At 55.2% G+C, this 26,988-nt stretch overlaps 6 protein-coding genes across 6 annotated transcripts in view; 3 read left to right on the forward strand and 3 right to left on the reverse strand.

Annotated features, from left to right (window-relative positions):
- Positions 1-2,266, reverse strand: part of VOLCADRAFT_86216 (uncharacterized protein) — a gene marked incomplete at both ends in the record, with an annotated part of 16,936 nt that extends 14,670 nt beyond the window's left edge. Inside the window, 4 exons of the mRNA XM_002946145.1 lie at positions 36-190; positions 614-842; positions 1,375-1,790; positions 2,177-2,266. Of these exons, the coding sequence (XP_002946191.1) occupies positions 36-190; positions 614-842; positions 1,375-1,790; positions 2,177-2,266 (890 nt within the window). The remainder of the gene's footprint in view (positions 1-35; positions 191-613; positions 843-1,374; positions 1,791-2,176) is intronic.
- Positions 2,267-9,946: 7,680 nt separating this feature from the next.
- cdkg1 (cyclin dependent kinase) lies at positions 9,947-14,294 on the reverse strand (the record flags this gene model as incomplete). The annotated part of the gene is made up of 8 exons (XM_002946146.1): positions 9,947-10,078; positions 10,431-10,556; positions 10,920-11,057; positions 11,378-11,554; positions 11,870-11,993; positions 12,362-12,439; positions 13,161-13,369; positions 14,100-14,294. 8 exons carry the CDS (start codon positions 14,292-14,294, stop codon positions 9,947-9,949), a joined length of 1,179 nt encoding a protein of 392 aa, XP_002946192.1.
- A 508-nt stretch (positions 14,295-14,802) lies between these two features.
- VOLCADRAFT_55637 (uncharacterized protein) lies at positions 14,803-20,051 on the forward strand (the record flags this gene model as incomplete). The annotated part of the gene is made up of 9 exons (XM_002945804.1): positions 14,803-14,866; positions 15,452-15,591; positions 15,820-15,939; positions 16,209-16,355; positions 17,018-17,057; positions 17,246-17,385; positions 17,696-17,767; positions 19,279-19,420; positions 19,933-20,051. 9 exons carry the CDS (start codon positions 14,803-14,805, stop codon positions 20,049-20,051), a joined length of 984 nt encoding a protein of 327 aa, XP_002945850.1.
- A 536-nt stretch (positions 20,052-20,587) lies between these two features.
- On the forward strand, positions 20,588-24,414 carry VOLCADRAFT_86219 (uncharacterized protein; the record flags this gene model as incomplete). The annotated part of the gene is made up of 6 exons (XM_002945805.1): positions 20,588-20,639; positions 21,905-21,961; positions 22,542-22,625; positions 23,122-23,127; positions 23,341-23,536; positions 23,964-24,414. Coding segments are annotated over 6 exons (846 nt in total), but the record flags the coding sequence as incomplete, so codon positions are not given.
- A 500-nt stretch (positions 24,415-24,914) lies between these two features.
- On the reverse strand, positions 24,915-25,394 carry hstH2B-7 (histone H2B; the record flags this gene model as incomplete). The annotated part of the gene is made up of 1 exon (XM_002946147.1): positions 24,915-25,394. One exon carries the CDS (start codon positions 25,392-25,394, stop codon positions 24,915-24,917), a length of 480 nt encoding a protein of 159 aa, XP_002946193.1.
- A 271-nt stretch (positions 25,395-25,665) lies between these two features.
- Positions 25,666-26,055, forward strand: hstH2A-7 (histone H2A; the record flags this gene model as incomplete). The annotated part of the gene is made up of 1 exon (XM_002945806.1): positions 25,666-26,055. One exon carries the CDS (start codon positions 25,666-25,668, stop codon positions 26,053-26,055), a length of 390 nt encoding a protein of 129 aa, XP_002945852.1.
- Positions 26,056-26,988: the final 933 nt, after the last annotated feature.

Genomic DNA, 26,988 nt, shown 5'->3' on the forward strand with positions numbered 1-26,988 from the left:
AACTTTCCCCCCACCCGGTCCCGGGGCTAACTCACTGCAGTCGCCTCATCGCCGCCGCCTCCGCCTCCTGCTGGGCCGCCGCCAGCCTGACCGCCTCAGCCGCCTGGCGACGCTTGTAACCCGCCACCGCCCGCTCCTCACGGGCACGAAGCAGGGAGGTTGCAGCGGCTGCGGCGCTGTTTTCGGAAACCTGTCCGGGCAGGGCAGGGCAGGGCAGGGGAGCGGTATGGCAGTGACAGCTCTGCCACTACGGGAGAGGAGTACGTGTGAGAGGCATAATGGCCGGCGGGCGAACGGACGGGCGCGCGACCACAGGGCTGCTGCAGGGGTATCCGCGGCGCCTACTTTCCCCCCTCCCGCCCTCTTCTACCCCCTCCTCACCACTCTAATCCCTCCAGATCTCACTGCCTTCAGTTTAATCCCGCAACCCCCCCCAAGGAACTCGCTCTTGTTGTCACCAAGCACATAAGCCACCATCCAGCCGCCACCCCTACCAACTCCTTTTGCGCACCCTTTTCTTTTCTTCGGCGTCAGCTTCACTCGTGCGTGGTTCGCGGTTCTTCCCCCTTCCCCCCACAAAACCCCTCCCGCACCCCCTTCCCAGAGAGACCACCTGCACCGCCGCCACCTCCTCCTGCGCCTCCGCCAGGAAGTCCAGCTCCCGCTCCGCCGCCCGCAGCGCCGCCTCCGCCGCAATCAGCTCCAGCTGTCGGGAGGTCTGGACCCCGCGCTGGGCCTCCAGGGAGGCGGACCGCTGAGCCAGCCAGGCCTGGACCTGGCGCTGGCGCTCCGGTGCGGGAGGCAGCCGGCGAGAGAGCTCCTCAGCTTCATGCTGGAGAGAGCTGCGAGGAAAAAGGGGGGGCGGGGGAAAGGCAGGAGAGGTGCGGGGGAAATTACATGCGTGGGGAGAAAGTGAGGGAGGCGAACTGAACTGAACTGAACTGCTGGACGGCGGTGGTGGTGTCCAATAGGTCCTAAGAAACTGCCCCCAGTGAGTGCGCGGGTCCTGAGCGGCGGTGTGTGTGATGTTACATCGAACCCCCCCCTCGGGGTTCCCGGGGTTGGGGATGGGGGTAATGAGCTCATGGGGGAACGAGTGGAAATTTTGAACATGACGTGCAGCAGCAGCAGCAGGCATGGGGTTGGGGATGGGGGGGGAGTTACGATGGGGCGTGGGTGGTGTTAGGTCCTAGGGTTCGGGGAGTGGGTAAAGGGGGGGAAAGAGAATCGCAGGCAGCCGAGGACTCTTATGACGCATGGCATAGAGAATGAGGGAAAGGGGGAGGTGCGGGGGAAGGGAGGTGTGAAGGACGGCGGGTGACTGAGGCTGATCGCGACACTGGCTTTAGTCGCTCCGACCCGACCCAGACGTACCCGATCTCGGCCTCCATGCTGCGGACCAGGTCCGTCGCCTTGTTGGCCTCCAGAAGCACCTCCTCGTACCGTTTCTGGTTGGCATTAACTGCCTGGACAACTGACTGCAACTGCCGCTTCAACTGCTCCGGGTCCGCGCCCAGCGTGGGCCCCAGCGCTAGCTGCGGTGGCTCTTCCCAGGCAGCTAGAGGAGCGGCAGGCGGGCTGCCATAGCCGCCGCCGCTGCCGTTGCTATTGATGTTGTTGTTGTTGGTGGTGGTGGTGATGCCATTGGCGGAGCTTGGTCGCCGGTTGATGGTACGAGGGGGTGAAGCGGCAGCGGCTTTCGCTCGGTGGAGCGAGATTGCCATCGCGCCTGAACCCATGAGCTCATGATAACTGGGGAGCGGATTTTCCCGATGCTGGTCGGCGAGCTCCTAAGGGCAGGAGTTGTGTTGAGGCAGAGCGCGGGGAGTTTGACGGATGTTTGGGGAGTAAGGGTGCGGTCTGGGTCGGGCGTGGGGTGGAGTGGAATGGTGGAGGATGGGCGCGGAAAGTTAGGCGCGGCGCAAAGCTCGTGTTTGAGGGATTGTTCGGGCAGGTAGGTCTTGAGGATCCCGCATAGTATGGTTGTGGACGAGCGTGGTTGTGAGGAGGCAGTGTTGCATGGGGCCAGAGCTCGTGTGCCATGCAGGGCTTGACTGGAGCGGGTAGCGCGTTACAGCTGGCCCAATTCGAGTAACGCAAGTTATATACTAATAAGCTGTACGGCAGGCCTTGCGGATGAAGATTCCACACTGGAATGGCACTGCACATTTCGCACCTGTTGAAGAACTGGCGGTGGCCGGTCCTCATCATCGTCAAGCTCCTTCCAAAGCTCCTCCAAATATAATTCTTCAGCTTTCAGTGCCATTCCGTGTCGTCAAACAAAAACAGACAGTGTCCCACCCGGTGCCATGGCTCAAAAGCACCTCGCAATTATTTTAACGCTTGAAAGTATCATTAACTGTTTGCAGCACAAGCCCGTAGGACTCTTCAGGATGCCTTAGATTACCGTACGCGTAGGTACGGCTTCGTTGCTCTGTCTAGGTGCTTTATTACTGATCAGCGTGCAATTTGAAGAGATGCCGTGGGTTGGCAGTGCTAGGTATTTAGGGCTTCATTATGGGCTGGATGCCTCGTTCGAATCCTGCACTGATGAGTTATTTAGTGCGGGGCAGCGAGTCACACATGCGCTGATAGCCAAGTTGCGTAGGAAGGAAATGTTTTTGCCTAGGATAGCTCTCAAGTGTTTTGAAGTGCAAATTAGATCCATTCTGTCGTATGGAGTCCAGGTGTAGGACCGCAGTTTATTCTCCAGGTCGTTGAACGAGCATCCGACGCGCATGGGCGGTCGTGCTACTCGAAAGATCTTTAGATAATCCAATGGTCGAGCTGCAAAGCATGTTTCTGAAGTGGGTTAGGGAGGATACCGCATACCGGATAGTCCGTGTAGTACCGTGTATTGTTTAGGAGCTTGGTCAGTGGCCCCTCCACTTTCCCTGGGCGTCACTTAATTACTGTTTTTGGAACAGGGTTATCCTTGCGGTGGGAGCTGTATTTCTCACAATGTTTTGCGTGAGGAGATACGTCTTGCAGTTCTCAGTGCGTTTTGATTTTACTGCCACCAACTGGGGTGCCATGATCCTAAGATCTAAGATGCTTAGGGCACTTCCCGCCGCTGAACCTGGACCCGGATGAAGAGGGAAAGGTCAAAATTTCAATTTTGTCGAAGCTTCCGCACTTAACAGCGCAGTATTTCCTCTTGAGTCTGCCTGCACAGATAACACCAGATGCTTATTGACTTGTCATGCTCATCATGCTCATTCTTTTCACCTAAGGACTACTGTTACAGCGCGTCATATGCGGGGTAACGTTCACCTTCACCCTTGACCGCGTGAATCCGTCGAAACGGCGCAATATTTGTGAGTTCAAGGTTATCGTGCCGACCTGCGTCGCTAGTTTTATGCGATCTGGCGCGTCCTGACATGATGTTGTTGTTGTTGTTACATGGTCGTGGGTGCGTTCCCCGTACCTGCAAACCACCCTAGTACGAGCCGAGGGCTCAAGGGCTGCCAAATCGCCTATAAGCACCATCCTACCTCGCACTTCCAACGAAACAAGTAATGAAGTATACTAACGACCAAAGGGAACGATAGAGTTGCGGTGAGACCATATACGTTCCAGCATTCTTGCCAGGCGTCCAGGTTCCCACTTCATAGCGTCCTTCATATGTTCGAAGCGTGGAAAGCCCATATCAGATCTGATTCCGTCGTAAACCGGACAGTCCAGCAAAATGTGTTTCTCATCCTCGATGTGGCTATCAGTGCCGCAGCAGGGGCATACTCGCTCCTCCCTAGGTATATAACGCCGTCCCTTACGCGCTCTGTTAGCCGCCAGTGCCCAACAGCAAAGCCTAAACTGCATAAGCTTGCAATTCGCCGAACGTGGGATAAACATGATGTAGTGCGTTCTGTGTTACTGTCTCCCTTAACTGGTTCTGGTGGCTGTGGATTGGCTGGCCCGATGGTGCTGAATGGCGTGGTTTGGACGATTTTGGCGAGAATTGCACCTCTGCCTAGGGCCTTACACAGCAGGAAGAGCAAACAGCCAAGCCTAACAGTGGCCGCGCGGCCCAACCGGCCAGTAGGCCGCCCGTAGCGACGGGGGCCGCGCGGCCGACCGCGGCGCGACACACCAGGCCGCCGACGGCCCGGCACGCACCGCGAAAGGGCGCCAGCGCCCAACACCAAAACCCAACCTCGGCACGACAGCACTGCTGACCCTAAGTAACAGAGGCACTACAGCACCCGCGCGCCCCAAAGACCTTCGCACCGGACAAAGCCGACCGACCAGAAACGACCAGGCAGCCACCCCATGCCGACCCCGCGGGGCGCCCCCCCTCACCCCGGGTGCGGGCGCCTCAGCCCCGCCCCCTGAACCAACCCCCTCCCGCGCGCGTGCTGTCTCCCCCTGCCGCCATGCTGGGGGGGGGCGCCTCTCGGGAGCCCGCCGACGCCAGGCCGAGCCGATCAGTGCTTAAAAAGCATCTGGGGCAAGACTGGGGATAGCGGAAAGAAGGCAAGGAGCTGACAGGGACAGGGCGGGCGGGGGGCAAGTACAGCCTGTCACGCTGACTAGTTGGACAAGGCTGTATGCTCTTCTGTGTGAAGGCAGAACGACTTCACCAGGAGAGCAGCAAGGTTTAAGTCGCCACTGCGACCCAGTTGTACGACAGTACCACAGAACCAGCCTTAGAGGCTCCGGTCGCTTCGCTCCGTCGCATCCAAGCCAACAACTGGTTAACAAGGTTTACCTTGGACGATGATGCCGCGGCCATGTTAAGAGCACTTAGCTCATGAGCGCCGATCAGCTGGCATTTGTTCCATTTAATTCACACGACTGTAACGGACGAGGAGAAAACGAGGCGTGTTATATTCTTTAAATTTCAAGTTCAAAGATACACTATTACACTATCGCTGAACCCAACAAGATAAGCCATCATCAAGCACCACGTGCACAATTCAGAATCCATCCAGGTTCTGCTCCTCCGATTTAAAAGAATGAAATAAACCTGCAGCTCGCTTAAGCCAGCTAGTACATCACCGTCCATACTGGCGCCAGAACTTCCTCGAAAGCTCCAAAAAGAGATACCACACCGGCAGAGCCTTTTGCACAAGCATATATGCATGCACGCATTCGAACCCTCGCGCCTCCGATGGTCAATCGTGGAAAACCTGAGCTGGAACTTGTCTTGCCAACTTGCCAAAATTTCTAAAAGCTTCTAAGGAGAGAGCACTACCGTCCTATTCCAGATTGCTTTCAACATCGCGCATTACGAACCCAAATGCAACCAAATACTCGCAAACGCTACCCGCCTCTTCATCACCTCCTCTTAACTCGCCGCAGTGTCAAAAAAAAAGTAAATTCGATGCTGTGTGTGCGCTGGCCAACAAGAGAAATTTAATTGCAATGAAAAGGTTTACCAAAGTTGCGGACAGCCTTGCAACTCCGCGCTCGCAGTGCTACCCGTTGTTAGCTACCGCCTGTCTGCTTTAGGCACCACACCTCTAGACAAACATCCACTTTACACAAAATATCTACCTTCAACTTTTTCACCTCTCACATACACGTCAACTACATACGTTGCCAAAACAGAAGCAAAAAAATTCCAAGACCGCGCTGAAAGACGGCCAAGGAGGCAGGCAAAATAAGCGAAGCCAAGCGAACGAGAATTAAGCATCCAACATACTGCCCAATACACAATAGTAACGCGTCTTTCCTAACGCAATGCTTCAACTGCTAACAAGAGGTCCAAGACATTAAGGAACATGCCGCGCTACAAGCGACCTGAATAAAAACACACCATCCTAACACCCAAAACAAAACCAATGGTGCGACCTGCACGCACGCTGTCAACATGCCAAAGCCACACGCAGGCAATCAGGACGCCTTCCTGCCTTGCGCTTGCAGCATCGTGTTGCCAAAAACGCAACTATAGCGATGGCAGTTGGGTTGGCGGCGCTGCGTTAAACCTATTCAACCATAAAGTCCCGCTAACCGTCGGGTAAAACAACAACAAAACGCACAGCATTTCTTGCGCCTTGATCCAACCATCATCATCACCATCGATCATAATCACCTGTATTCAATTTCCCTCTTCCATCGTTTCATTATATACCCCAAAACAACACGTGGTGTCGCTCAAGCTATACCTTTGAGAAACCGAAGAAAAACAAGCTGTGATATCCAACTGTCTGTCTGAACACACCTTGAACGTGCGCGCGCGCGCCCCGCCTTTCGCTGCGACTCCAGCTCCTGCCACGCCAATAGCACATGGCATTCCCAGAGTCGACCGACCACGGAGACCAAAAAGATCATAACACAGGACTTTCAAACCAACCAGTATAACTGTCCCAGATGCGGCACCCTTTCAGGACGAGCGCCAGGCAAACAGAATGTCCCACGTTTTTCGAAAAACCCGATCCAACAGCAGCCGCCGTTTTGTTGCCGCTCCAAAACGTATACACAAAAACAGTTGTGGTCACACAACAAATCGTGGTCACAACAAATCGGTTACCCTGGAAGAAGGAGGAAGCGCACAGCACCACACGTGCATGCACGCATGTGCTGCACACGAGCGAGACACACATAACGACCTTGACAAAAAAGCTTGGAATCAAATCCTTAGACACAACGAACAAGGAACACACACACACATGGTATGCAGAGCATCCGGCTCATAGACCCACGGGCGGAGACCAGGCACACCCGCTGGGACGCATACCACAAGACACACATACACACACACGCACGTGCACACGGCGTACTTCTACCAACAGAACCACATACAACATCTTGTCATAGATACAGAAAGAAAAGAAAGTTCGCCGTCAGTCAGGGCATCTCGGCCATTTACTCCATTTCGCCATTGTGCAACCGCGCGTGCGCACATCCATCACACAGTCGGCGTTGCTGCGGCCGCCCCAAAACACACATACATACATATACACAAAACACGCACGTTACGTACACGCCTGTACACACGCGCGCCCAGCTTCTTCACACGACACACATCCACCAACACGCACGCACGCCCCTTCACCACCCTTTCCACACAACCCTAGCCCAAGGGCGCAAGGGAGCAAAAATCCGCTTGGAACGATGAACAGCAATACACACATGCTGTAGTCCATATCTGCATGCCTATACATGCTGCAAGGCCTAATTCATGCATTCCACGCCGTGACTGCCTATCACAGAGAAGCCCCAAGGACAGGACCTCCACCACAAAAAACAGCGTGAAGCCGTGGGGAAGGCTTTTTTTTCTTCTTTTAACCTAGGACACAAGAGAGAGAGAGAGAGAGAAAGAGAGGACCGCTATAGACAGCCCGCAATTTTTTCTTTCAGGGCGCGTGCAAAAAGAGAGAAAACAACAACTGCAACAGTCGCGCTCCACCGCGCAGTGGGAAAAAGTAAAAGCGGAAGTAAAAGCTTTTCCCCCCTGGTGCCGAGACGCGGCCCGTACATTCCTTCGTACCCGTTTGGTGGTGTACGACCAAAGCATGGATATGGGATATGATGGATTGGATATGGGCGTTCAAGCGCACGTGGCGTGGCAACGGATCAGACAGGTAAGGAGGCCTCGTGTTGAGTAGACTTCCAACCACAACACAATAACCCCTCACAATCGGCACCGCTGCGAACACCAGTTCAACAACCGCCGGAATGCAAGACCAGCCGGCATTGACAGGAAGAACCAAGCTGCTGCTGCTGCTGCTGCAGCGGGGGGAAAGGGTGGATGTGGCAATACGATTTCTTGGCCGCTTAGCCCCACACACAGGGGACGGTGCCACTCTCCAGAATCCAGCGCACTGGCCCCCAAAAACACTCCTCCGCCCGCTGCTGCCACCGTGCGAGGGTCCCCGCCACTAACCAATCTCCTCTCTTACGCCATGTGTCTCTTCTTTTTCCTTCACGAAAAATCACTTCACCCTACATTCCAGCACTGCCATCACCATCGCGCCACTCTTCTTGGCTGCCGTGTCGACATCTACAGGCGACCAGCTGCACACTCCACCACCTCATCTCCCACGACATTTCCAGACGATAGAGAGGAAGAATGATAATTCCTTTTTGAATGTCTTCATGGCTCTTCTCTGGCCCCAAAAAGGTATGGTGAGCTTCTTTCACCACGGGAGGCTAACCTGCCTCAAACGCATGTCATGTCATACCATACCAATTTATTTTTGTGACACGACGCCCCATACACATGGACACGAGGAACCCAGGCGATGTTTGAAACACGCGCGCACGCACGCACGCATGCATACATACATACACGCAGCAGGAACTGGGACAACATGCAAGGCCACTTTGCCGCTCTCGCTCTCTCTACTGCACGGTTGCGAACTCACCTCACCTCACCTCTGCCACTCTTTTCCCCACACACACATCCCTCTCTCTCTCGCCTCCCATCCCAGCCCTCCACCCACCCGCAACCTCCTCGCCCACACGATGGCCGTCTCCTGCACTCCTTCCCTGCTCCTCAAGCTTCGCGATACATAGCTTAGCATTACGGTCATAAGGCATCACGTCAACATGGCGTCGTGTTGCGTCAGATCACAACAAATCACATCACATACTGCTGTGTTTTTTACCTCCTGTGGCCGCCCTGCTATGGCCAATGCATCGGCCAAGTTGGGCAGTAGAGAGCTACCGATGAGACCTGTCTATCGGTCAAATTTACCAACATGTCGTCACCACCTCAGAAAAGAGATTCATTCCAACCATCATATGCATCGCCGTCGCAACCTTCCGGTTGCAGGGATGTGAAGAAACGCGACACAACGCGGTCAAAACAGTCCGGAAACGGACATTCATACCACCTCGTCCAGAAAAGTTCGGAGTCAGCATCCACGAAGGGGGAGAGCGCGCGCGAAAACACACGGGGTTTTGCCCTCGCATGGCACTCCAGGGAATAGGATGCAGAGGGGATCGAGGAGGGGGGAAAAGACGGGGGGGAGGGGGAGGTAGAGAAGGGGCGGTAGAGGGCGCCACCGGGGTACTGCCATTGCCACACGCGAGTGAGCGGGAGTCGGAGTAGCCCAGTAGTACACAGGGCTGCGCCACCGCCACGCCAGGGCCCAATCCCTTCCTTCCACCATCCTTCCCTGCCGGTATGTTCTCGCGGCGCGGAGGGGAATGGGGCTGGGACGGCGGGGGAAAGACGCGCATCGCAAAAGGAAGAGGCCAAGGGAGAGGCAACATTCTCCTTTCCTTCTCCTTCTCCCCCTTTTGAACCACCTTAGGGTTTTCACCCCATCCAAACCCTCTATCCCATCTCAACCCCACGCCGACGCCGCCGCCGCGCCGCCGCTGCCCTCTCCAACAACGCCAGTGCCATACAGCTCCACAATCATTAACATCATCGCCCACATGGCACAGCGCCAGCCGCTGTGCTATGGGCCCCTTATGCATGAGCCATCAGAAGGTTCCTAGGTCACGCGCCAAACTAGACACCACGCGTTGTGCATGTGCCCCTGTACAACAAGACCCGAGAAGATACACAGGCACAGGCGGGGCGGGGGTGGGTGGGGTGGGCCCAGCCCGTGCCGCATGGGTGGTGAGGGGACAGACACGGGCTCCGCCTCCCAGAGCTGCGGCACACTCACTCCATACCAGAGACCAGACCGCTTCCTCTCGTCCTCCTTCCAATTCCTCTCCTCATGCAGGCCTCCGGCAAATAATGCATTCCCAGTCCTCCGTATCCATCATACCGCACACTCCGCTCCAGCATACGATGCAAAGGCTACAATGCCGCCACACGACCGCCACAATGTCCGCGACGTGCCGCGGCGCGGCGCGGCGCTTTTCACGTGGCTGTGGCCACTGCTCCCATCATGCTGCTGGTGCTACCGATGCCATTGCTCCTAGTAACCCCATATACTCGAGCTCAGACCCCATCCCCCTCCACACACAACCAATCCCACTCGCCACCACAACGACCACCATCATCGCCGCGCGTACACCACCACCACAAGCCACCGCACCACTAAACCACCACCCCTTGGAACCAGGGGTGCTCTAGTGCCTGGCGTGCAGTGATGCGCCGGCTGGGGTCGTACGTGAGCAGACGCGACAGCAGATCCAAACCGGCGGGATCGCCAGCCAGCCGGGGAACCAGCTGCGACACGGTTTCGTTTGCGGCGATGATGGCGACACGGTGGGGCGGCAGGGATGGTGACAGAGCGGGACGAGGGGGAAGAGGGCGGAGGCAAAGAGGACGGTATGTAATACAATAAGAGGAGAATGAGGACATGAAAAAACATCACAAAGATTCACCCATTGGAGTTTGGGTGGAGGAAGAATAATGAGCCGGCAAGCCGCGAGCAGGATGCCAAAGCTGCAGCACCAGAGGCGGGTTGGGGGTTCATCGAGGCGGGTTGGGGGTTGGGGGTGGCAGCGAACAATCGGGGTGCCCACATGGGACATAAAACACCTCCATCCATCCATCCATCCATCCATCATGTGCTCACCTGGCGCATGGGCTTAGGCGGGAAGTTCGGAAAATCGTCGGAGAAGTGCGTCAAGCCCCGGAGGTCCTTCCACACCTCCAGGTTGGGTGTGCCCAGCTTCTCAAAGATGCGGAAAAGGAGACCAATCTGTTGTATTGTCGAGAGGTGTGGCGACAGTGACGGTGACGGTGAGCATGGGTCGATGGGGACTGGCGTAATCCTATATCTCGCCAAAGCGAAATGCCGTACTTGGCTTGTTAGAGATTTCTCAAAACACAGCTATTCAGGAAAGCGGCGCAGGAGGCGACAACAGACTCCCCCAGGCGGTCCGGGGCGGTCGCCCAACACATACCAAGACACACAAAACACAGATAGTCCATGGCCATATCCCACTACACATGCCCATTCGTTCACACTCAGCCCCAACCCGTAATCGAACGTAGGTGTCAGAGTCCCCTCCATACCCTCCCCCCCCAACCCCTTTTACGCAAAAAAACCCTTTGGGGCTACCTCCGTGTCCGCCTTGAACAGCGGCTCGAAGTTGATCATCTCCGCCATGATGCAGCCCACGCTCCACAAGTCGACCGCGCTAGTGTAGCAGGGGGAACCCAAAAGCAGCTCCGGAGCCCGGTAGTACAGCGTAACCACCTGCCGTACCACACCGTATAGTACATACACATGTGAGATACATGCCAATACATTTCCCTTTCTTCCTCCATAATCCTTCTTCCTCCATTACCAGCACATCCATTGCTATCATCTACTAAACGATTACTTTTAATATGACAGCGGTAAAATATTGTACAATGACATGTGGTAATTAATAACATGTGGCATGCAAATCACGCGCAATAGTCAAAAGACTCGGCGTACTTACCAACGTTCTCGTACATTCTAACGCATACAGATGTCCCCCGAACCCAAATTGGACACCTGCAATCATCCTCGGGTCGGAACAAGCTACTCACCCTCTCCGTATACGCCCGGTCCGAATTGGGCAGGAAGCACCTCGCCAGCCCGAAATCCGTGAGCTTGACCTGACCCTTGGCCACTCCAATCAGCACATTCTGCGGCTTGAGGTCCCGGTGCATGATGCTGTTCATGTGGGCATGACGTATGCCGCGAAGGATCTGCAACACCACCGACTGAGAACGGAAAGCGGAAGGGACGGAGGACATTCATTCTGTTGGGAAAGGAAAAACCGACAAGGCCATAAGGGAAACTATGGCCAAAGGGTATTATGTTGCAGAAGGCATGGATTCCCAGAGGGTTGGAACGAGTATGGGCAGCAGCAGTCGAGAACAGAGCAGCAGCAGCCAGACGTCCAGAAACGAAGTCTCCAGAACCCATCGCTGACCCAAATAGGAGATGTACATACATACACACATACACACACAATACATTCACACATACATCCATACATACGTGGATCCTAGTGGCAGACAGGCCAAGATTCCCACCTTGATCCTCCCAATCTCCGAGGCCTCAGGGTGGGTGTCCAGGTACTGCCGCAGGTCACAGTCAAGGAACTCCAGCACCAAGTGTACATGCTGGCCATTCGCGGTTGCGATAATGTCCTTCAGCCTGAAGTAAGGTGAACACAAGATTTGAACAACAAGAAGAACTGATGAAGAACAAAGACGTGAACGGGAAGTAGTAGCTGGTGGTGCCCGGCAGGGAGTGAGGTGGGCGGCGCGGGGGCTAAACCCCAGATGTCCCCACGCGCCTCCCACCACCACCACCACCCAACCCTATTTCCCCAACCCCCCTAAAGAGCCCTCCATTTCCTCCATTTCCATTAAGCCCCCATGCGTTTATGCTCATGTATCCCTTCTTCTTCTCCTGTACCCAGCCCCCATGCTAAACCCCTAAAACCTGAACCCTAAAACCCTTCTCCCGTACCCCGCCCCCGGGCCCCCCACACATGCACATGCACACGTATAATGACTTACTTGACAATGTTGTCATGCCGCAGCTCCCGCAATGTGCTGATTTCCCGGATGGTGGAGTCCGACAACCCGTGTTCCGCGCTGTGAGCCACCTGTCAAAGGATGGCGGTGTGTGGGTTGGGAGGGGGGGAGTGGAAGAAAGACGGGTTGAATGGGAGGCATGATGTGATGCATGAGACTTAACAACGAGCAAAACTGGCGGTGTAATGTGATGCCTGGCCGCGGTGTGTGTGTGTGTGTGTGTGTGTCGCGCGCGCAGCTCAAGGGATAATTGGCTGTAGGATGTTGCACGCGTGTTGCACACCGTGTTCGGCCCTGCATCTGGATAACTTAGCAGCAGTAATGGGCAGCTAGGTTGTGTGCAGGTAGTGGCTGCTGCGATGCCGCGGTGTGCAGTTCAGCAGCAGGCCGCTACTGTGCAGAAGCCCGAGGTCTCCAGTGGGGCAAGAGTTCTCGTCGGACGTTGTGTGTGTGTGTGTATGTATGTGAGTAGAAAAACGTTGCTGACGTCACATGGCGCATTCCGAGAATCATCTTCATGCATGCATGCGAATGCAAAACCTACCAGGAAAGATAACCATCGCCAAATGCGCAGTAGGAGCATACTGGAGAACTGCTAGATTGCACGGTTGGATGACGTGCGCGTGTGCGCGTGGGGGTGAGAAATTAAAAATTCCTCCGCCAGATCAAACAATCATCAGGAAGGATAGCGCCAGTGTGTGTGTGTATGTGTATGTGGAAAATCCATTCACCCGACAACAGCACAGCACAAAAACAAAACAACAACACGTAACGCACGCACATTGAAAAACGTACCCTTTTGATGGCCAACAGTTCCTGCGTTTCACGGTTCTGGGCCTTATAAACGACGCCGTATGAGCCGCTGCCCAGCGGCCCCATCTTAATGTACTTGTACTTTTGCAGTGCGCCCTTCAGACCCGCCAGGTCTAGGGTAGTGGTGAAGTCGTGTATTGGGTGCCAGCCAAACTTCTCCAGTAGGGACACCAACTCCTGTCGGGGGAAATTACATGCAAGCGGGGAAACCATATGACGCAAGAAACAAATAATCAACAGCCGACGTCCAAAAGGGGGGAGTTAAGGAAAAGGGGGAGTTAAGGAAAAGAGGGAGGAATGGGAATGGAGACGTGGGGTGGTAAACTTCTAGAGGGGTCCAGGAGCGCAGAAAGGGGAGAAAGGAGAGGGGAACGAGGTGAAGGGAAAGTCGGGCGCCCGTGAACTGGAAGAGACATTGAGTAAGGTTTTGAGAAGAGGGACGTGTATTCCAAACACATTCTGATACATACATGGAGCTGTAATCATATGTCATGATATTTATGAGGCGACCGGTTCTTGAGCAACTTATGGGTAAGGAAGCCGTGGCCAGGACTACTTGCAATAAGGCGACAGGGCGTCGCATCGTTGCGCACGCATATGGTGATGTAGACAGCGACGGCAGGTACGCAAGCCGTCAAAACAGAATTGGGGGAGATACTACATTGAGCCACAGGGCAATCAGGCCACAAGCCCCACGCAGAGCCCGCAAAATCGTGACTGAACACATATCAAGGAGCCTGTGGCCAACGGGACTGAGTAATAAGCGCGCGGAAGGCGAACAAGGTCTCGTCGCAACTCTCGAACAACGTTTGGTTTAACGCATTCCGTGCCCGCAACAAGACGCAAAACGATATACCAAAATGAGTACTTACGGTGTCCTTTTTAGCTATAAAGCAGCATCCTCAACACCGTTACTTGCCTGGTCAAACGGCAGCTGGCGCACAAGAGGAGCTATTGCCACGTTCGCCAGCTCCCTCTCGGCAGCTAGTGCTTTAAAATGCGAAAGATGCCATAGAAGATGCGTTATGGGCGGGTATTGTGTCGCGCCTGGGTTAAGAATATTGCCGTTCGCAGCTGGGGCGTGCATATGTCCTCCGGCCATCACAGCTTGCGTGTCGCAGTGGCAGCCACCATGCGCCATGACAGCTCAAAAGCCCAATGACAAGGTTTGCAACTTTCGGGTGTCTATGCTCTCATGAGCTGCGAGCGCGGGGTCACCTGGGTAAGTTAAACAGCCTAAACTTATAGGGGGTTGTTAACCGAGAGAAAATCAGAGACTTTAGCTAGGACCGGAAGCACAAGACAATATCTCGCAAGAGTCTTGCGCAAAGCCAAGGCACGATACTATCTAAAAATATAAGACACGAAGATCGGCGCCAGTAGATCAGAAATTCCATCCGAACATGAATCATACGTGCGCGCTTCAAATTGGGAGTGTTGCGTTCTGCCGTACCGTATATACAGTTGGGGATTTCGATACGACAGGATGTTGTCTTAAGCTGAGGACCGGAATACGTCAGCGTCTCCCTTCTGTGCCACCTAGCAAATTTTGGCTATCGTGTTGTGGTGGTGAAGCAGTAGGTATCGTCTGCGCGACGATGTCGAACAGCATGGAGAACGCGCACTGTCCCGAGCAAACACGGCTCCTGATCATCGACACCGATCCTGGCGTTGGTACGTCGTGCCTCAAAGCTTATGCCTGAGACCCATGCTGTGCCAAGCCCCAATAAAGCAACTTCAAAAGCGCACTTCCAGCTAGGACAAATCTGAACGAAGCAGCTGTGATTCTACTGCATACGGCTCAGAAAATCTCTTCCGATAATTTTTTTGGCATGCCAACTGGATCTAAAAAGATTTCCAGTAGAGATTATTCTCATAACGACACGATAATCTCCCTAGTTGATGCGGTGTCTGTGAGCAAGGTCGGCCACCACAAAGTGATGTCGTTCCCGCACCGTCACGAGCCACAACGTCATGAACCTTTTCCTATCCCCCTAAACTTCCTGACACGTAGCAGTACTGCCCTTTCTGACGCCCATTTCCAGTCCCAGTCCGGCCCCGCCATTTTCCGGCCATTTCCCCTTCCCACTCGCCCATCGGCTGCATCCCACATCGGCGGCAACAGGGGAAAACGCCTTTGAGAGCAGCAGCAAGCACGGCCTCACACACACAGCAAAACACATACACACGCAAAAAAACACATTCCCGCCCTTTTCCCCGCCCTCCCCCCTTTTCCCCCCCATCTCCATCCCCCCGCAGATGACGCGATGGCAATCCTCATGGCTGCCAACAGCCCCGAGGTGCAGCTGCTGGGCATTACGACAGTGTACGGCAACGTACCTACGGCACTTGCCACCCAAAATGCGCTGCGGCTGCTGGAGATGTCCGGGCTGAGAGAGGTCGTCCCAGAAGCGGCTGTGGGGTACAGGGTTACACCTTGCCGGTCGGCCGGGTGTAGTTGGGGGTACGGGGGAGTACGGCGCCTGTGTACGAGGCTCAGATTATAATGAAAGTACTATATATATATTGTCTAGCGTTCGTGTGTGCGTGTACGTGTGTGTGTGTATTGCGCACCTCTGGGTTACCCTTCCTCCCTCCCTTTCCTCCCGCCAATCTTGGTGCCACAGCGTGTGACTGTGGCCCAAGGAGCAGCCAGGTCCCTCAAGGCCGGGACAGACATTGAGCGTATCGCGGACTTCGTACACGGCGCCGACGGCTTCGGCGACATTGGCCTGCCGCCACCGCAGGTAGTACGACATTCAGCCGTACACTGCTATCTACCGTACACTGACAGCAGTGTACTGCTGGCGCGGCGTAGCGCTCGTTTGATGATGCTTTGCGAAGTGCATGATGCTTGCCAGCCTGCCGTCGTGCGCAGGTTAATACACACCCCGCGCCATGTTCCCGCCTGGGGTCACTCTCCCCATCCCCTGCTCTCCCCGGCCCCCCTTTCTCTCCTCTCATCTCCCCCGATCCCTCTTTCAACCCCCCTCCTCCTCCTCCCCCCCCCTCCCAGGGACAGCATCTCATGGATTGCTCTGCTGCGGAGTTTCTGGTTCGCTCAGTCAACCACCACCCTGGCCGTGTCACGATATTGGCTCTGGCGCCCCTTACCAACATCGCGCAGGCGCTCATGCTGGATCCGCAACTGGCGGACAAGTGGGTGCGTGCGTGTCGGGTTTCGGAGCGGGGGGGGGGTTGGAGGGGATGGAGAAGGGGGGTTTCGGAGCATCATAAGGGGGAATAAGGGGGGACGGAGCGGGGCTTTGAATTATTGCTATAGGCGATGGTAGTGTGGTAGTGGTAACGGCGGCGTGTCTGTGTATGTCTATATGTCTGTATGTCTGTATGTCTGTATGATGTGTGGGACAGGGGGGTCATATCTTCACCCGTGGCCGCTACCCGGCAGACCCTGCCTTCCCCGGTATTTCGGGGCACCCTCATCCAGTAACCCTAGTCAACTTCTCAGTGGATCGCTCAGGTTCAGCATCCACCACCGGCATCCAACGGAATCTGCCGGATCAATGGCGGCTCAACTCCGTTCCTGGTCAGCTCGCAGGTTCCCCCTCCCACCCCCGTCTTTATCCCCATGTCGTTTCGACTGAACCTCTCACACTCAGGCCCGTCCCGCTCCCCCTCCTTCCCCCTCCTTCCCCCTCCCTCCCCCTCCCTCCCCCTCCTCCCCCTCCCTCCCCCTCCTTCCCCCTCCTTCCCCCTCCTTCCCCCTCCTTCCCCCTCCTTCCCCCTCCTTCCCCCTCCTTCCCCCTCCTTCCCCCTCCCTCCCCCTCCCTCCCCCTCCTCCCCCTTCCCCTTCCTCATCTCCAGGATGAGCTGGTGGTCCTAGGGGGTGCGTTCTTCACCGGGGGTGAGTCCAACGCAACAAAACACACACGCACATGCAAGACACGCACGTGTGTTTTGTTGTGTACGAGGATGGGAGTCTGACCTTAAGTAATTATTCCATCGTCGTGTTCATTGTCGTCCATGGTGCAATTTATTTCAATCCCACTACCTCCCAACTGCCAACCGCCAACCGCCAACCGCCCCGGAAAGGCAACGTCAACCCGGCTGCGGAGGCCAATATCTTTGGAGATCCCGATGCGGCGGATCTGGTTCTTGGATCCACTTCTCGGCTCCGGATCCTGGGGCTGGATGTGACTCAGAAGTGCCGATTGTCAGGAGAGCAACTAGAGGTAGGTGTGTGTGTTTTGGGGGTGGGGGGGCCGGAAGGGGGGGAGCATTGGTTTTTTTGGGGGCTTTTTGTTTTTTTTGTGTTTTTTCTGGGGGAGAAATCATTTTTGGGGGCGAGCCATTGGTGAGGTCGCGGCCGAAGCAGGATTGCCTAATTGCCTAATTGGGATACACCCACACGCGTATTTAAATAGTCCAACAAACCATCCGCCCCATTCTTTTTCGTCTAAACAACCAACCAACCAACCAACCAACCTCATCGGCAAAGCAGCAGCATCGCCGGCCTCCTTTCCCCCCTCCCCGCAACCACAGGCCATGCAAGACAAGGGCAAGTACGGCACCTTCATTTCCAGGATCTCCCAGTTCTACCTAAACTTTCACCGGGTGTGTGTGTCTTGCGGTGACGGGGGTTTCAGGGAGATGTGCGTGTGTGTGTATGTGTATGCGTGTGTATGCGTGTGTGCGTGGGAGGAAAGGCCCGGCACTGGTCGATCAAGGTGTTGAAGGGGGGAGGGGGGGCCAAGACAAGGAAGGGCTACATAAGGGAGGAGGGCTGGGTGGGGGAGTGAGAGCGGCGGTGGTGGCGGCTTTCTGAAATGTTTGGATAGGACGTGTGTGCTTGTTTGCCGCGTGGGATTTGGCCATGAAACCGGGCTGAGCAATGTATTTTGTTTTCTCTTCCTCTCTGTATTTATTTATATATATGTTTTTTACATATATATGTATATAAAAAATATTTCTATTTATGTATATGTGCATTATTTTAGGTTTTTGTGATGTTGTTGTTGTTGTTACATGGTCGTGGGTGCGTTCCCCGTACCTGCAAACCACCCTAGTACGAGCCGAGGGCTCAAGGGCTGCCAAATCGCCTATAAGCACCATCCTACCTCGCACTTCCAACGAAACAAGTAATGAAGTATACTAACGACCAAAGGGAACGATAGAGTTGCGGTGAGACCATATACGTTCCAGCATTCTTGCCAGGCGTTCAGGTTCCCACTTCATAGCGTCCTTCATATGTTCGAAGCGTGGAAAGCCCATATCAGATCTGATTCCGTCGTAAACCGGACAGTCCAGCAAAATGTGTTTCTCATCCTCGATGTGGCTATCAGTGCCGCAGCAGGGGCATACTCGCTCCTCCCTAGGTATATAACGCCGTCCCTTACGCGCTCTGTTAGCCGCCAGTGCCCAACAGCAAAGCCTAAACTGCATAAGCTTGCAATTCGCCGAACGTGGGATAAACATTGTGATGTGCGGGAGCACCTCCTTCCTGCCCGCTTGCTCGGCCGCCAGCCCCATCCAATGCTTATACTTCGCCATGTGAATTCCTGGTTGTTTGCCGTCTGACGGATACACGTCAGGCTGGACATCTAAACGTGTATGCTTCCAACCACTCACTAATCGGTCCTTGAACTCCGAAATCACACCTTCTGGCATTGGCTTGTTCATCAGCCACTCCACTCGTTCGTCTACCTCGTGTAGCCCTTGCGGGGCCTCTTTCCATACATCGTGCCCCAAAAAACATAGAAAACGGAGGAGTAGTGTCCCCCATCCGGGTCCTTCGGGGTTGGAGAGGGATTCTGCGACCTCCTGTCGCAAAACTTGGTATGCCACAGACCCACGCTGTAAACGGACATGGTTCCAAAACCTCACAACCTGCTTGAGAACGTGGTAGTGTAGGGGTAGCTGCGATAGCTCTGCGAACAAGAGGCGGTGTGTTGGTCTGGCAGCTCCTACAATTTGCCGCATGAAAGATATCTGAAGCTGCACTGCCCTGTCCTTTAGGCACGCCTCGAAGGGCCCCTCTGCAAGGTTTTTGTGATGTGCATTTTTATGTGTATTTTCTCGCGCCTTTCCCCTGGGGCCCCGGGTTACTCCCCTTCTCCTTGCCTTAGGAGTGGTACGGCATGGATGCCATCATGTTGCATGATCCCACTGCCATGGCCGCTGTACTGCAACCCGAGCTCTTCGAATGGCGGGCGGGTGCCGTACGAGTGGCGTGCGAGGGGGTGACCAAGGGGCAAACCGTAATGGACGGTGAGTGTCGTGCCTCGTACGGCGGTGAATGTCGATGATCAGCTCCGCGACATGCAGCAACGGCACCCAACCCCTCCCCCCGGGGCTCTTTACGGCTTTGTCAAAGTCATATACACTCCGTACACCGCACTCCGTACACCGCATGGCATGTAGTAGGCCATGTCGATACATACCCGCTCCAAAATACATAAGAGTTCATTGACACACACACGCACACGTACACGCACACACGCACACGCACACGTACACGCACACGTACACGCACACGCTTCGTCTTATTGCCCGCCTCCTGCACCCCCAATCACCACCTATCAGCGTCACCACCGGCATTTCTTTCATCGCGGTCCAGAGAATTAAAACACGCTTACACACATACATACATACATACACACACACCGGCGACGCGGGGCTACGTCTCGCAGTTCAGAGACTCTCAAGTAGGGGGTACGTTTTCCAATTGTTGCAATTGCATGTGGCCCTGCTGCCTCAACTTTTCCCCATGCCACTTGCAGCAAGCGTCAAAGGTTTCCATGGCCACCACGGCTGGGCGGATCGGCCGCGCGTGCGGGTGGCGCTGGGCGTGCAACATGAAGCCGTGGTGCGACTGATCCACGACCGGCTTACTGCATAACAAGGCTTATCATTACAAAGTTTTTGAAAATTTTCAAATCGAGCAGGTGTTATGGTAAATCCTTGCGATCCTTTTGACTTTTGACTTGCGACTTCGCGAGATGTAAGCCGCGCGCAGATATTTACTTCGCTTCGCACCCGCAATTTGTTTTGCAACCAGCCATAAATGCCACAGTCGCGGGGCACCTTGTCTGTGAGCCCGGTTATTCCTGGCGTCATGATTTCTGATTTTCGTTTGATATATAATACTGCTCAACCCGGCAAGTTTATATAAGGGATCTCAGAGCAGGTGCTTGGTGGCAGATGATGGCGCTCCAGGCGAGCAATTAGCTGTCTGAGGGCGGGCGTTGGCGCAACTCTTTGAAGCCCTTGCGTTGCGTTGCGGTGGTGGGATGCGCTCTGGATCTGCAGGATGATGCGGTTAAAAACCAAAGCTAAGGAAACTTGCAAATCAAGCTTCAGACTACTTGTTTGCCTGCTGCTGCTTTTGCGCCGGCGTGGTAAGGATGTGAGGAAACGCGCGATGTGCTGGAAATGATGCGATCAGGACCACCAGCTGGGGTTTCCTTGGTGTGCGAAGCGATAAGTGGTAAGAGATTCACGGATGGATAATGGCTATGAAGCGACTGTCATCTGGACATCACATCAAAAATATTTAGATTCTGAGATGTTACCTTTCTGATGGGGGCCGTTTCACAACATAACGCTCGTTGTCGCATGTCGAAACTAGCAGCGGATAACGTTCGTCCAGAACGTTAAAAATCCTTCTGGGGTTTGCCGACCCGCATTCCATTGATGATACAACAACAGCAGCTAAATAAGATATTAATGAAAGGAAACAATATGGCTAGCAGCGCTAAATGACAGCAAGGGCAGTCCAGCAATCGGTTTCAGCTGCCACAACAGCAAGCACAGCAGCTGCTGCTACAGCTACCGCCGCAGCTGCTGCTACAGCTACAGCTGCTGCTACAACTACATCCAGACAGGGGGCCCCGTCAGAGTCCCTGCAGCAGCTGGTGGAGGAACGGCGCTGGCCACGGGCGGTAGAGCTGGCGCGTGCGCGTTTGGGTCGCGACCCATGGGACGTTGATGCGTGGTGGGGCCTGGCGCGGACCCTCCTGGTAGGTCTTCGGGAGCCAGAGGCGGCCTACGCCGCGTGCTGCCGGGCCCTGCAGGCCTTGGAAAAACGGCCACCATCTCCTCATCCTTCTCCCTCTCCACCCAGTAGCCCTCCTAACCGTCCTAACTACGGGCCAAGCCATGAAGGACAGCGGCAACAGCAGTGGCAATCGCGGCCACAGCCACAGCCACAACAGCAGCAGCAGCAGCAGCAGCAGCAGCAGCAGCAGCAGCAGATCACTGCGTTGCGCTTCGAGTGCCTATCCGCCGTGGCCCGCGGTGATAGCCATGCCGTACAGAGCCGGTGGGCAAGATCCGGTCTGACTGCTGTACAAAACCGGCCGACGGGTGGTTGGAGTAGCAGCGATAACAGTGGCGCCAGCGGCAGTGGAAGCAGCCGCAGCAGCTTGAGAAGCGAGTTTCGACGTCTGGAAGTCCACTGCTGTAGAAATAGTGGCAGCAGTGGCAGTGTCGGCGAGGTCGATGAACGTCGTCGCCATGAGAGCGCTGGCGGCGGCAGTGCCGTTGGCGCCAGTGGATTTGAAGCAGCTGCGGCTGTGGTGGCAACGAACTTGAGCTGTAGTAAAGAAGCGGCGGCATCGACAGCGGCGGCTGCGGTGGCGACAGAACCCCAACGGTGCCGCATCTTTATCCTGTCAGACCTGCACGCCGATGTGTCGCTCACCCCCAGGTTGCTCCATTCCACCTCACACACATACACACACACATACACAGACCTTCTGCGTCGCATCAGCGTCACGCGCTTCCAAAACGACGTGCTGCTTGTAGCAGGTACAACATTGCAAACACAAAAATGATAAAAATTGAAAAAAAACTCTTCCTTGAATTGGATTCGGAATCCCAACCTGACGATGCCTTGGTAGATAGCGTCATGTCGTTCGAATGAACCCTTTTACATCCTGTTCAAAACTTGCTGGGAAGTATACACGCATGTACGGCACCTTGAGAAGGCTTACAGCATCTTGAAGCGCACAGCAGTTGCGAACACACTGGCGGTCCTGGCTTATTGGCATTCGCCGACGTCCCTTTGTCAGTCTGTTGGCCTGAAGGAACGCACACCAGCGTTCTCCTGAGCGTACAAGCCCCGATGATGGCTTTCCAATCTGATGGACTCCCGAACTACATAACAAATACCATTTCAGCCCCTCAAGCTGTATCCTGGTGGTGGTGGTGCTGCTGTTGATGCTGTTCCTGGTGCTGCTGCTGCTGCTGTTCCTGGTGCTGTTCATGATGGTGATGGTGCTGTTGTTCAGTGCTGTCGCTGCTCATGCTGCTGTTGCTGCAGCTGGCCCATGCTGATCGCTAACCCTACACCCCCCTACACTCCCCAACATCCTCCTACACCCCCCAGGCGACGTCGCGGATTCACTTCCGGCCATTCGGGAGACTCTCAGGTTCCTGAAGGAGCGATTTGGCCGCGTGTTCTACGTGCCAGGTGGGTGGGGATCAGAGGCTGGCTGGGTGGCTGGCTCGCTGGGTGGCTGGGTTGGTGTTTGGATGGCTGGGTGGTTGGGTGGTTGGATGGCTCGCTGGGTGGCTGGGTTGGTGTTTGGATGGCTGGTGGTTAGGTGGTTGGATGGCTCGCTGGGTGGCTGGGTTGGTGTTTGGATGGCTGGTGGTTGGGTGGTTGGATGGCTCGCTGGGTGGCTGGGTTGTTGTTTGGATGGCTGGTGGTTGGGTGGTTGGATGGCTGGATGGTTGGCTGGTTGGGTGGTTGGGTGTATTGCTGCTTGGTTGTGATGGGGGAATGGATTGATGGATGAAAGGATGTGCTGTACGGTGCACTACAAGAAGGAAAGGAAGCAGCATTTTCGCTTCCGGCCCCATCCACTCATTGCCACAACCCTTAGAATATAACCAACCAACCAACCAACCAACGAACCCCGCCTCCAAACTAGCTCCACACCCCCCTCCCCTTGCCTCTCCCCCAGGTGCTAGTGGGCCCCGCACAGAGAGAGAAGGGGAGATAGAGGAAGAGAGGCAAAACACGCCGTTCCTTAACCCCACCTTGCCTTGACTTGACTTGATGTATCAGTTATTCAATAGTCTTGTGGCCCAAGTTCCCGGACGACATCATTTCCTGCTCAACGCCACGCCGTGTGCACCCTGCCACTCCCGCACCCTGCCATTCCCGCGCCAACACCCCGGAGCAGGCAACCACTGCCTGTGGCTCCGCCCCAACCTAGAGGAGGACTCCTTCCCGGACTCCTTCTGCAAGCTGTGGGCTCTGTTGGCGGAATGTGACGAGCTGGGGGTCGAGACAGTGGCGGCGGAGGTGGCCCCAGGCGTGGTGGTGGTGCCGCTGCTGTCCTGGTACAGCGCCACCTTCGACACAGCCGACCCGCGGTACGGTTGTCTATGCTCCTGCTCCTCCCTGTGCTGTGTTTTGTATCCTCTGTCATGCCTTTTCCGTTTGCTCTTTTCTTCTGAGAGATCTGGATGCGTGCCGTGTTATAGTGTGCCGTGTTTTGTGTCTGCCTGCCTCTCTTCCTCTCTCTATGTGTGTTCCTCTCTCTCTCCATCTCTGTATTTGTGTATTAAAGCAGGGGCACTAACGTTCGTTCGTGTGTTTCACTTCTGTTAGATTGTGTTTTATTATGTGGTGTTGTCTTGTGGGCTAGACTCCATAAGTCCTTACCTAACTCAGGGGCGTTCCTTGGCGCTCCTGTACGTGCCGTCCCGCACAAGACCCAGATGGTCTAGGGGGTTTGACCCTGTGTAAAGTTAAACCTCTGCCCCGCCTTGCCCCACCCGGCTGGGCCCACCCCTGTAGTCCTGGCCGGTACCAGTTTGACAGCTGGTGTCGCTGGCCTGTGCGTGACCTGGACTTGTGGCAAGTCATGCTGCGTCTCAATGATGTGAGCCTCGCCGCGGTGGGGCGTTGGCAGCAATATAAGCTGCAACAGCAACAACAAAAAGCGGAGTATCAAGGTCCATTACCACCACCACCAGCACCACAACAACGACAACAGCAGCAGCAAGGGGAGAGTGGCCCCGTGGATGCCGGGGGAGCAGTGACTGTGCAGAGTAACCTGCCACAAGCCTTGGCGAAACCTGGGCGCAGCGGCCAAGGGGGTGCTAATGTTGGTCTTGGGCAGCCGATGCAGCCGTCGCCATTGCCAGCATTGCTGGCAAGCAACAGCAGCACCGTCATCACCATGACACATTTCCTGCCTCATCCAAAGCTGCCCTTCCCGCGTTTCGTCCCGGAGATGGCGAAGGCGGTAGGCTGCCGGGAGGTGGTGCTGCTGCTGGACCGTTTGGGGTCTGACGTGCACGTGTATGGACATACGCATATGCCACACGATGAGGTGCTTGCGGCAGAAGGGCGGGATGTGGGGGGAAGGAGTGAAGCCGGTGGTGGTGGCGGCTGTGTCCGGCATGGGGGAGCTGGGAAAGGTGTGAAGTACTTAGTTCCGGCAGGGGTTGGAGAGGGGAAGCAACGTCGCTATGTGCACTGGCCGCTGCATGGCCAGAATGATGGGCCGGAGCTGAAATGCGTGTGGGATGGACAGGCGCTCTGCAGCATTATTATGAATGCAGGCGATTGAAGCTGCCGTCTACGATGGATTTTACCAAATAGGAAAAAACAAAGAACGAATCTGTTCAATAAGGTATTGTGGAAGGGAGAAAGAACGGGCGCAAGCAGGTCCAGCAGAATGAGACTCTGGTAAGGTGGTGTTAAAAAACACCATTTTTTAATTTTAGAGGTTCACGAGGAAGCTCACGAAGAAGTGAACTTGGTGACGGCCTTGGTGCCCTCGGACACAGCATGCTTGGCCAGCTCGCCCGGAAGCACTAGGCGCACTGCCGTCTGAATTTCGCGCGAGGTCACAGTGGGCTTCTTGTTGTAGCGACTGAGCTTAGATGCCTCGGTGGCGACCTTCTCGAAGATGTCGTTGATGAAGCTGTTCATAATGCTCATCGCCTTGGAGCTGATGCCAGTATCAGGGTGAACTTGCTTCAACACCTTGTAAATATAAAGCTTGTAGGTCTCGCTCTTTGCGACCTTGGCCTTCTTCTTTGCTTTCTTATCGCCCTCGCCCTCGCCACCGGCAGATGGCTCCTTGGCAGCCTTCTTCGCTGGCGCCTTCTTCTCCTTCTTGGCAGGTTTCGCAGCCTTGGCTTTGGCCTCAGCCTTAGCCGCAGCGCCAGCCTCGGCCTTCTCCTCGGCCTTCTCCTCCTTCACGTTCTTAGGGGCCATTTTACTAGTTGACGTAAAGTATTTCAAGAAGGTAAGTACCAAACAACTGTAGATGTCAAATGAAGCGCTTTTAGAACTTGTAGTGTTTGGTGTGCAAGACCGTTGCCCCGGCGATCCATCTGCCGCTCGTCCAACGGTCATCGTACCTCCGCAGCAACGAGCCACGTCCGTCTTTCCTGTAGGAAATAAAAAGCCTAAGACTTTTTGTAAAGCCAAAGTTACCATTAAACATAACCTTCTCACTTCTTGCGATATTTAAGTCAAGCCAACAATGGCTGGTCGTGGCAAGGGCAAGACTGCCGGCAAGAAGGCTGTCAGCCGCAGCGCAAAGGCAGGACTGCAGTTCCCGGTGGGTCGCATCGCCCGCTACCTCAAGAAGGGCAAGTACGCCGAGCGCGTCGGTGCTGGTGCTCCTGTCTACCTGGCCGCTGTTCTGGAGTATCTGACTGCTGAGGTGCTGGAGCTAGCTGGTAACGCGGCTCGTGACAACAAGAAGAATCGCATTGTCCCTCGCCACATCCAGCTGGCCATCCGCAACGATGAGGAGCTGGGCAAGCTGCTTGGCGATGTGACGATTGCGTCCGGTGGTGTGCTGCCCAATATTCACGCTGTGCTGCTGCCGAAGAAGTCCAAGGGCGGCAAGGGCGAGGAGGCGGCCTAACGGTCACGTCAGCCTGTCTCGTCAACCCTGAAAACTCGGTGTTTATTAACACCACCCCTCTGTTGTACTTTTTAGGACTGGGAACATTTCAGCATTATGCCTTTCCACGTAAAAAATATGGTGCCCTCCATTGGACACTAATTCCGGTACAGGTGCAATCTGTACCTTCTGGATGCTTCTCTCCATATCGAGAGCACTTTGATGGATAAAGATTACACCGCCCGCGGCTAATGTTTAGAACAGACCAACTTAGGGTTGCCTGGCAATACTCTAGCTAGCCTGTCCCAATTTATTCCACAGCGATGTCCTGCGATATTAGCACCCATGTGTCCTGTGCTATTCAATAAAATGCATGCGCGAGGAGAAACACGTGCTGTCGGAACATCTGCTATGTCCAAGCGTACAGCAGGCAGTTTACAAAGCCAGTACAGCAGCAGCACTCTCCTCACCCAGGCGATGCGGGAATTGCGAGCAATCCACCCGTGCATGCCTCAGCGCTGAACAGGTCCTTTGACCAACTCTCCCCCTGTTTTGCATGAAAGAGTACCTTCTAGCTCTGGGTGGTAATGCTGGTGTGCGTTGGGGCAATTCACCTCCCACCCCCCGATGCATCTATCCTGCCTTAGGTGGAGGTTCTGCCTTTCTGGGTCGTTGTAGATCTGTCCAAGGTGATAACTGGCTGGCCTGCTCGAATGGTAATGCAACCAGCAAGGTTTTCTTTCTGTCCAGCCAGGTTTGTCGGGGCCTTGGGCCGTAGGCTAGGTTGGGGGCCCCCTTATTAGTGGTGGCGGTTCACGACACGTGCTGGGTCGTAGACTTCCAGTTGGCTAGCAACGTGGGTTCGCGGGGAGAGTTGGGCTGCAGTAAGGTGTTCCTCCTCTGGCATCAGAGCTGAGGCGCTGTCAGTGCCGGTTTGGGAGGCGATGGAGCTGC

Source organism: Volvox carteri (genome assembly GCF_000143455.1).
Source record: "Volvox carteri f. nagariensis unplaced genomic scaffold VOLCAscaffold_1, whole genome shotgun sequence".
NCBI lineage: Eukaryota > Viridiplantae > Chlorophyta > Chlorophyceae > Chlamydomonadales > Volvocaceae > Volvox > Volvox carteri.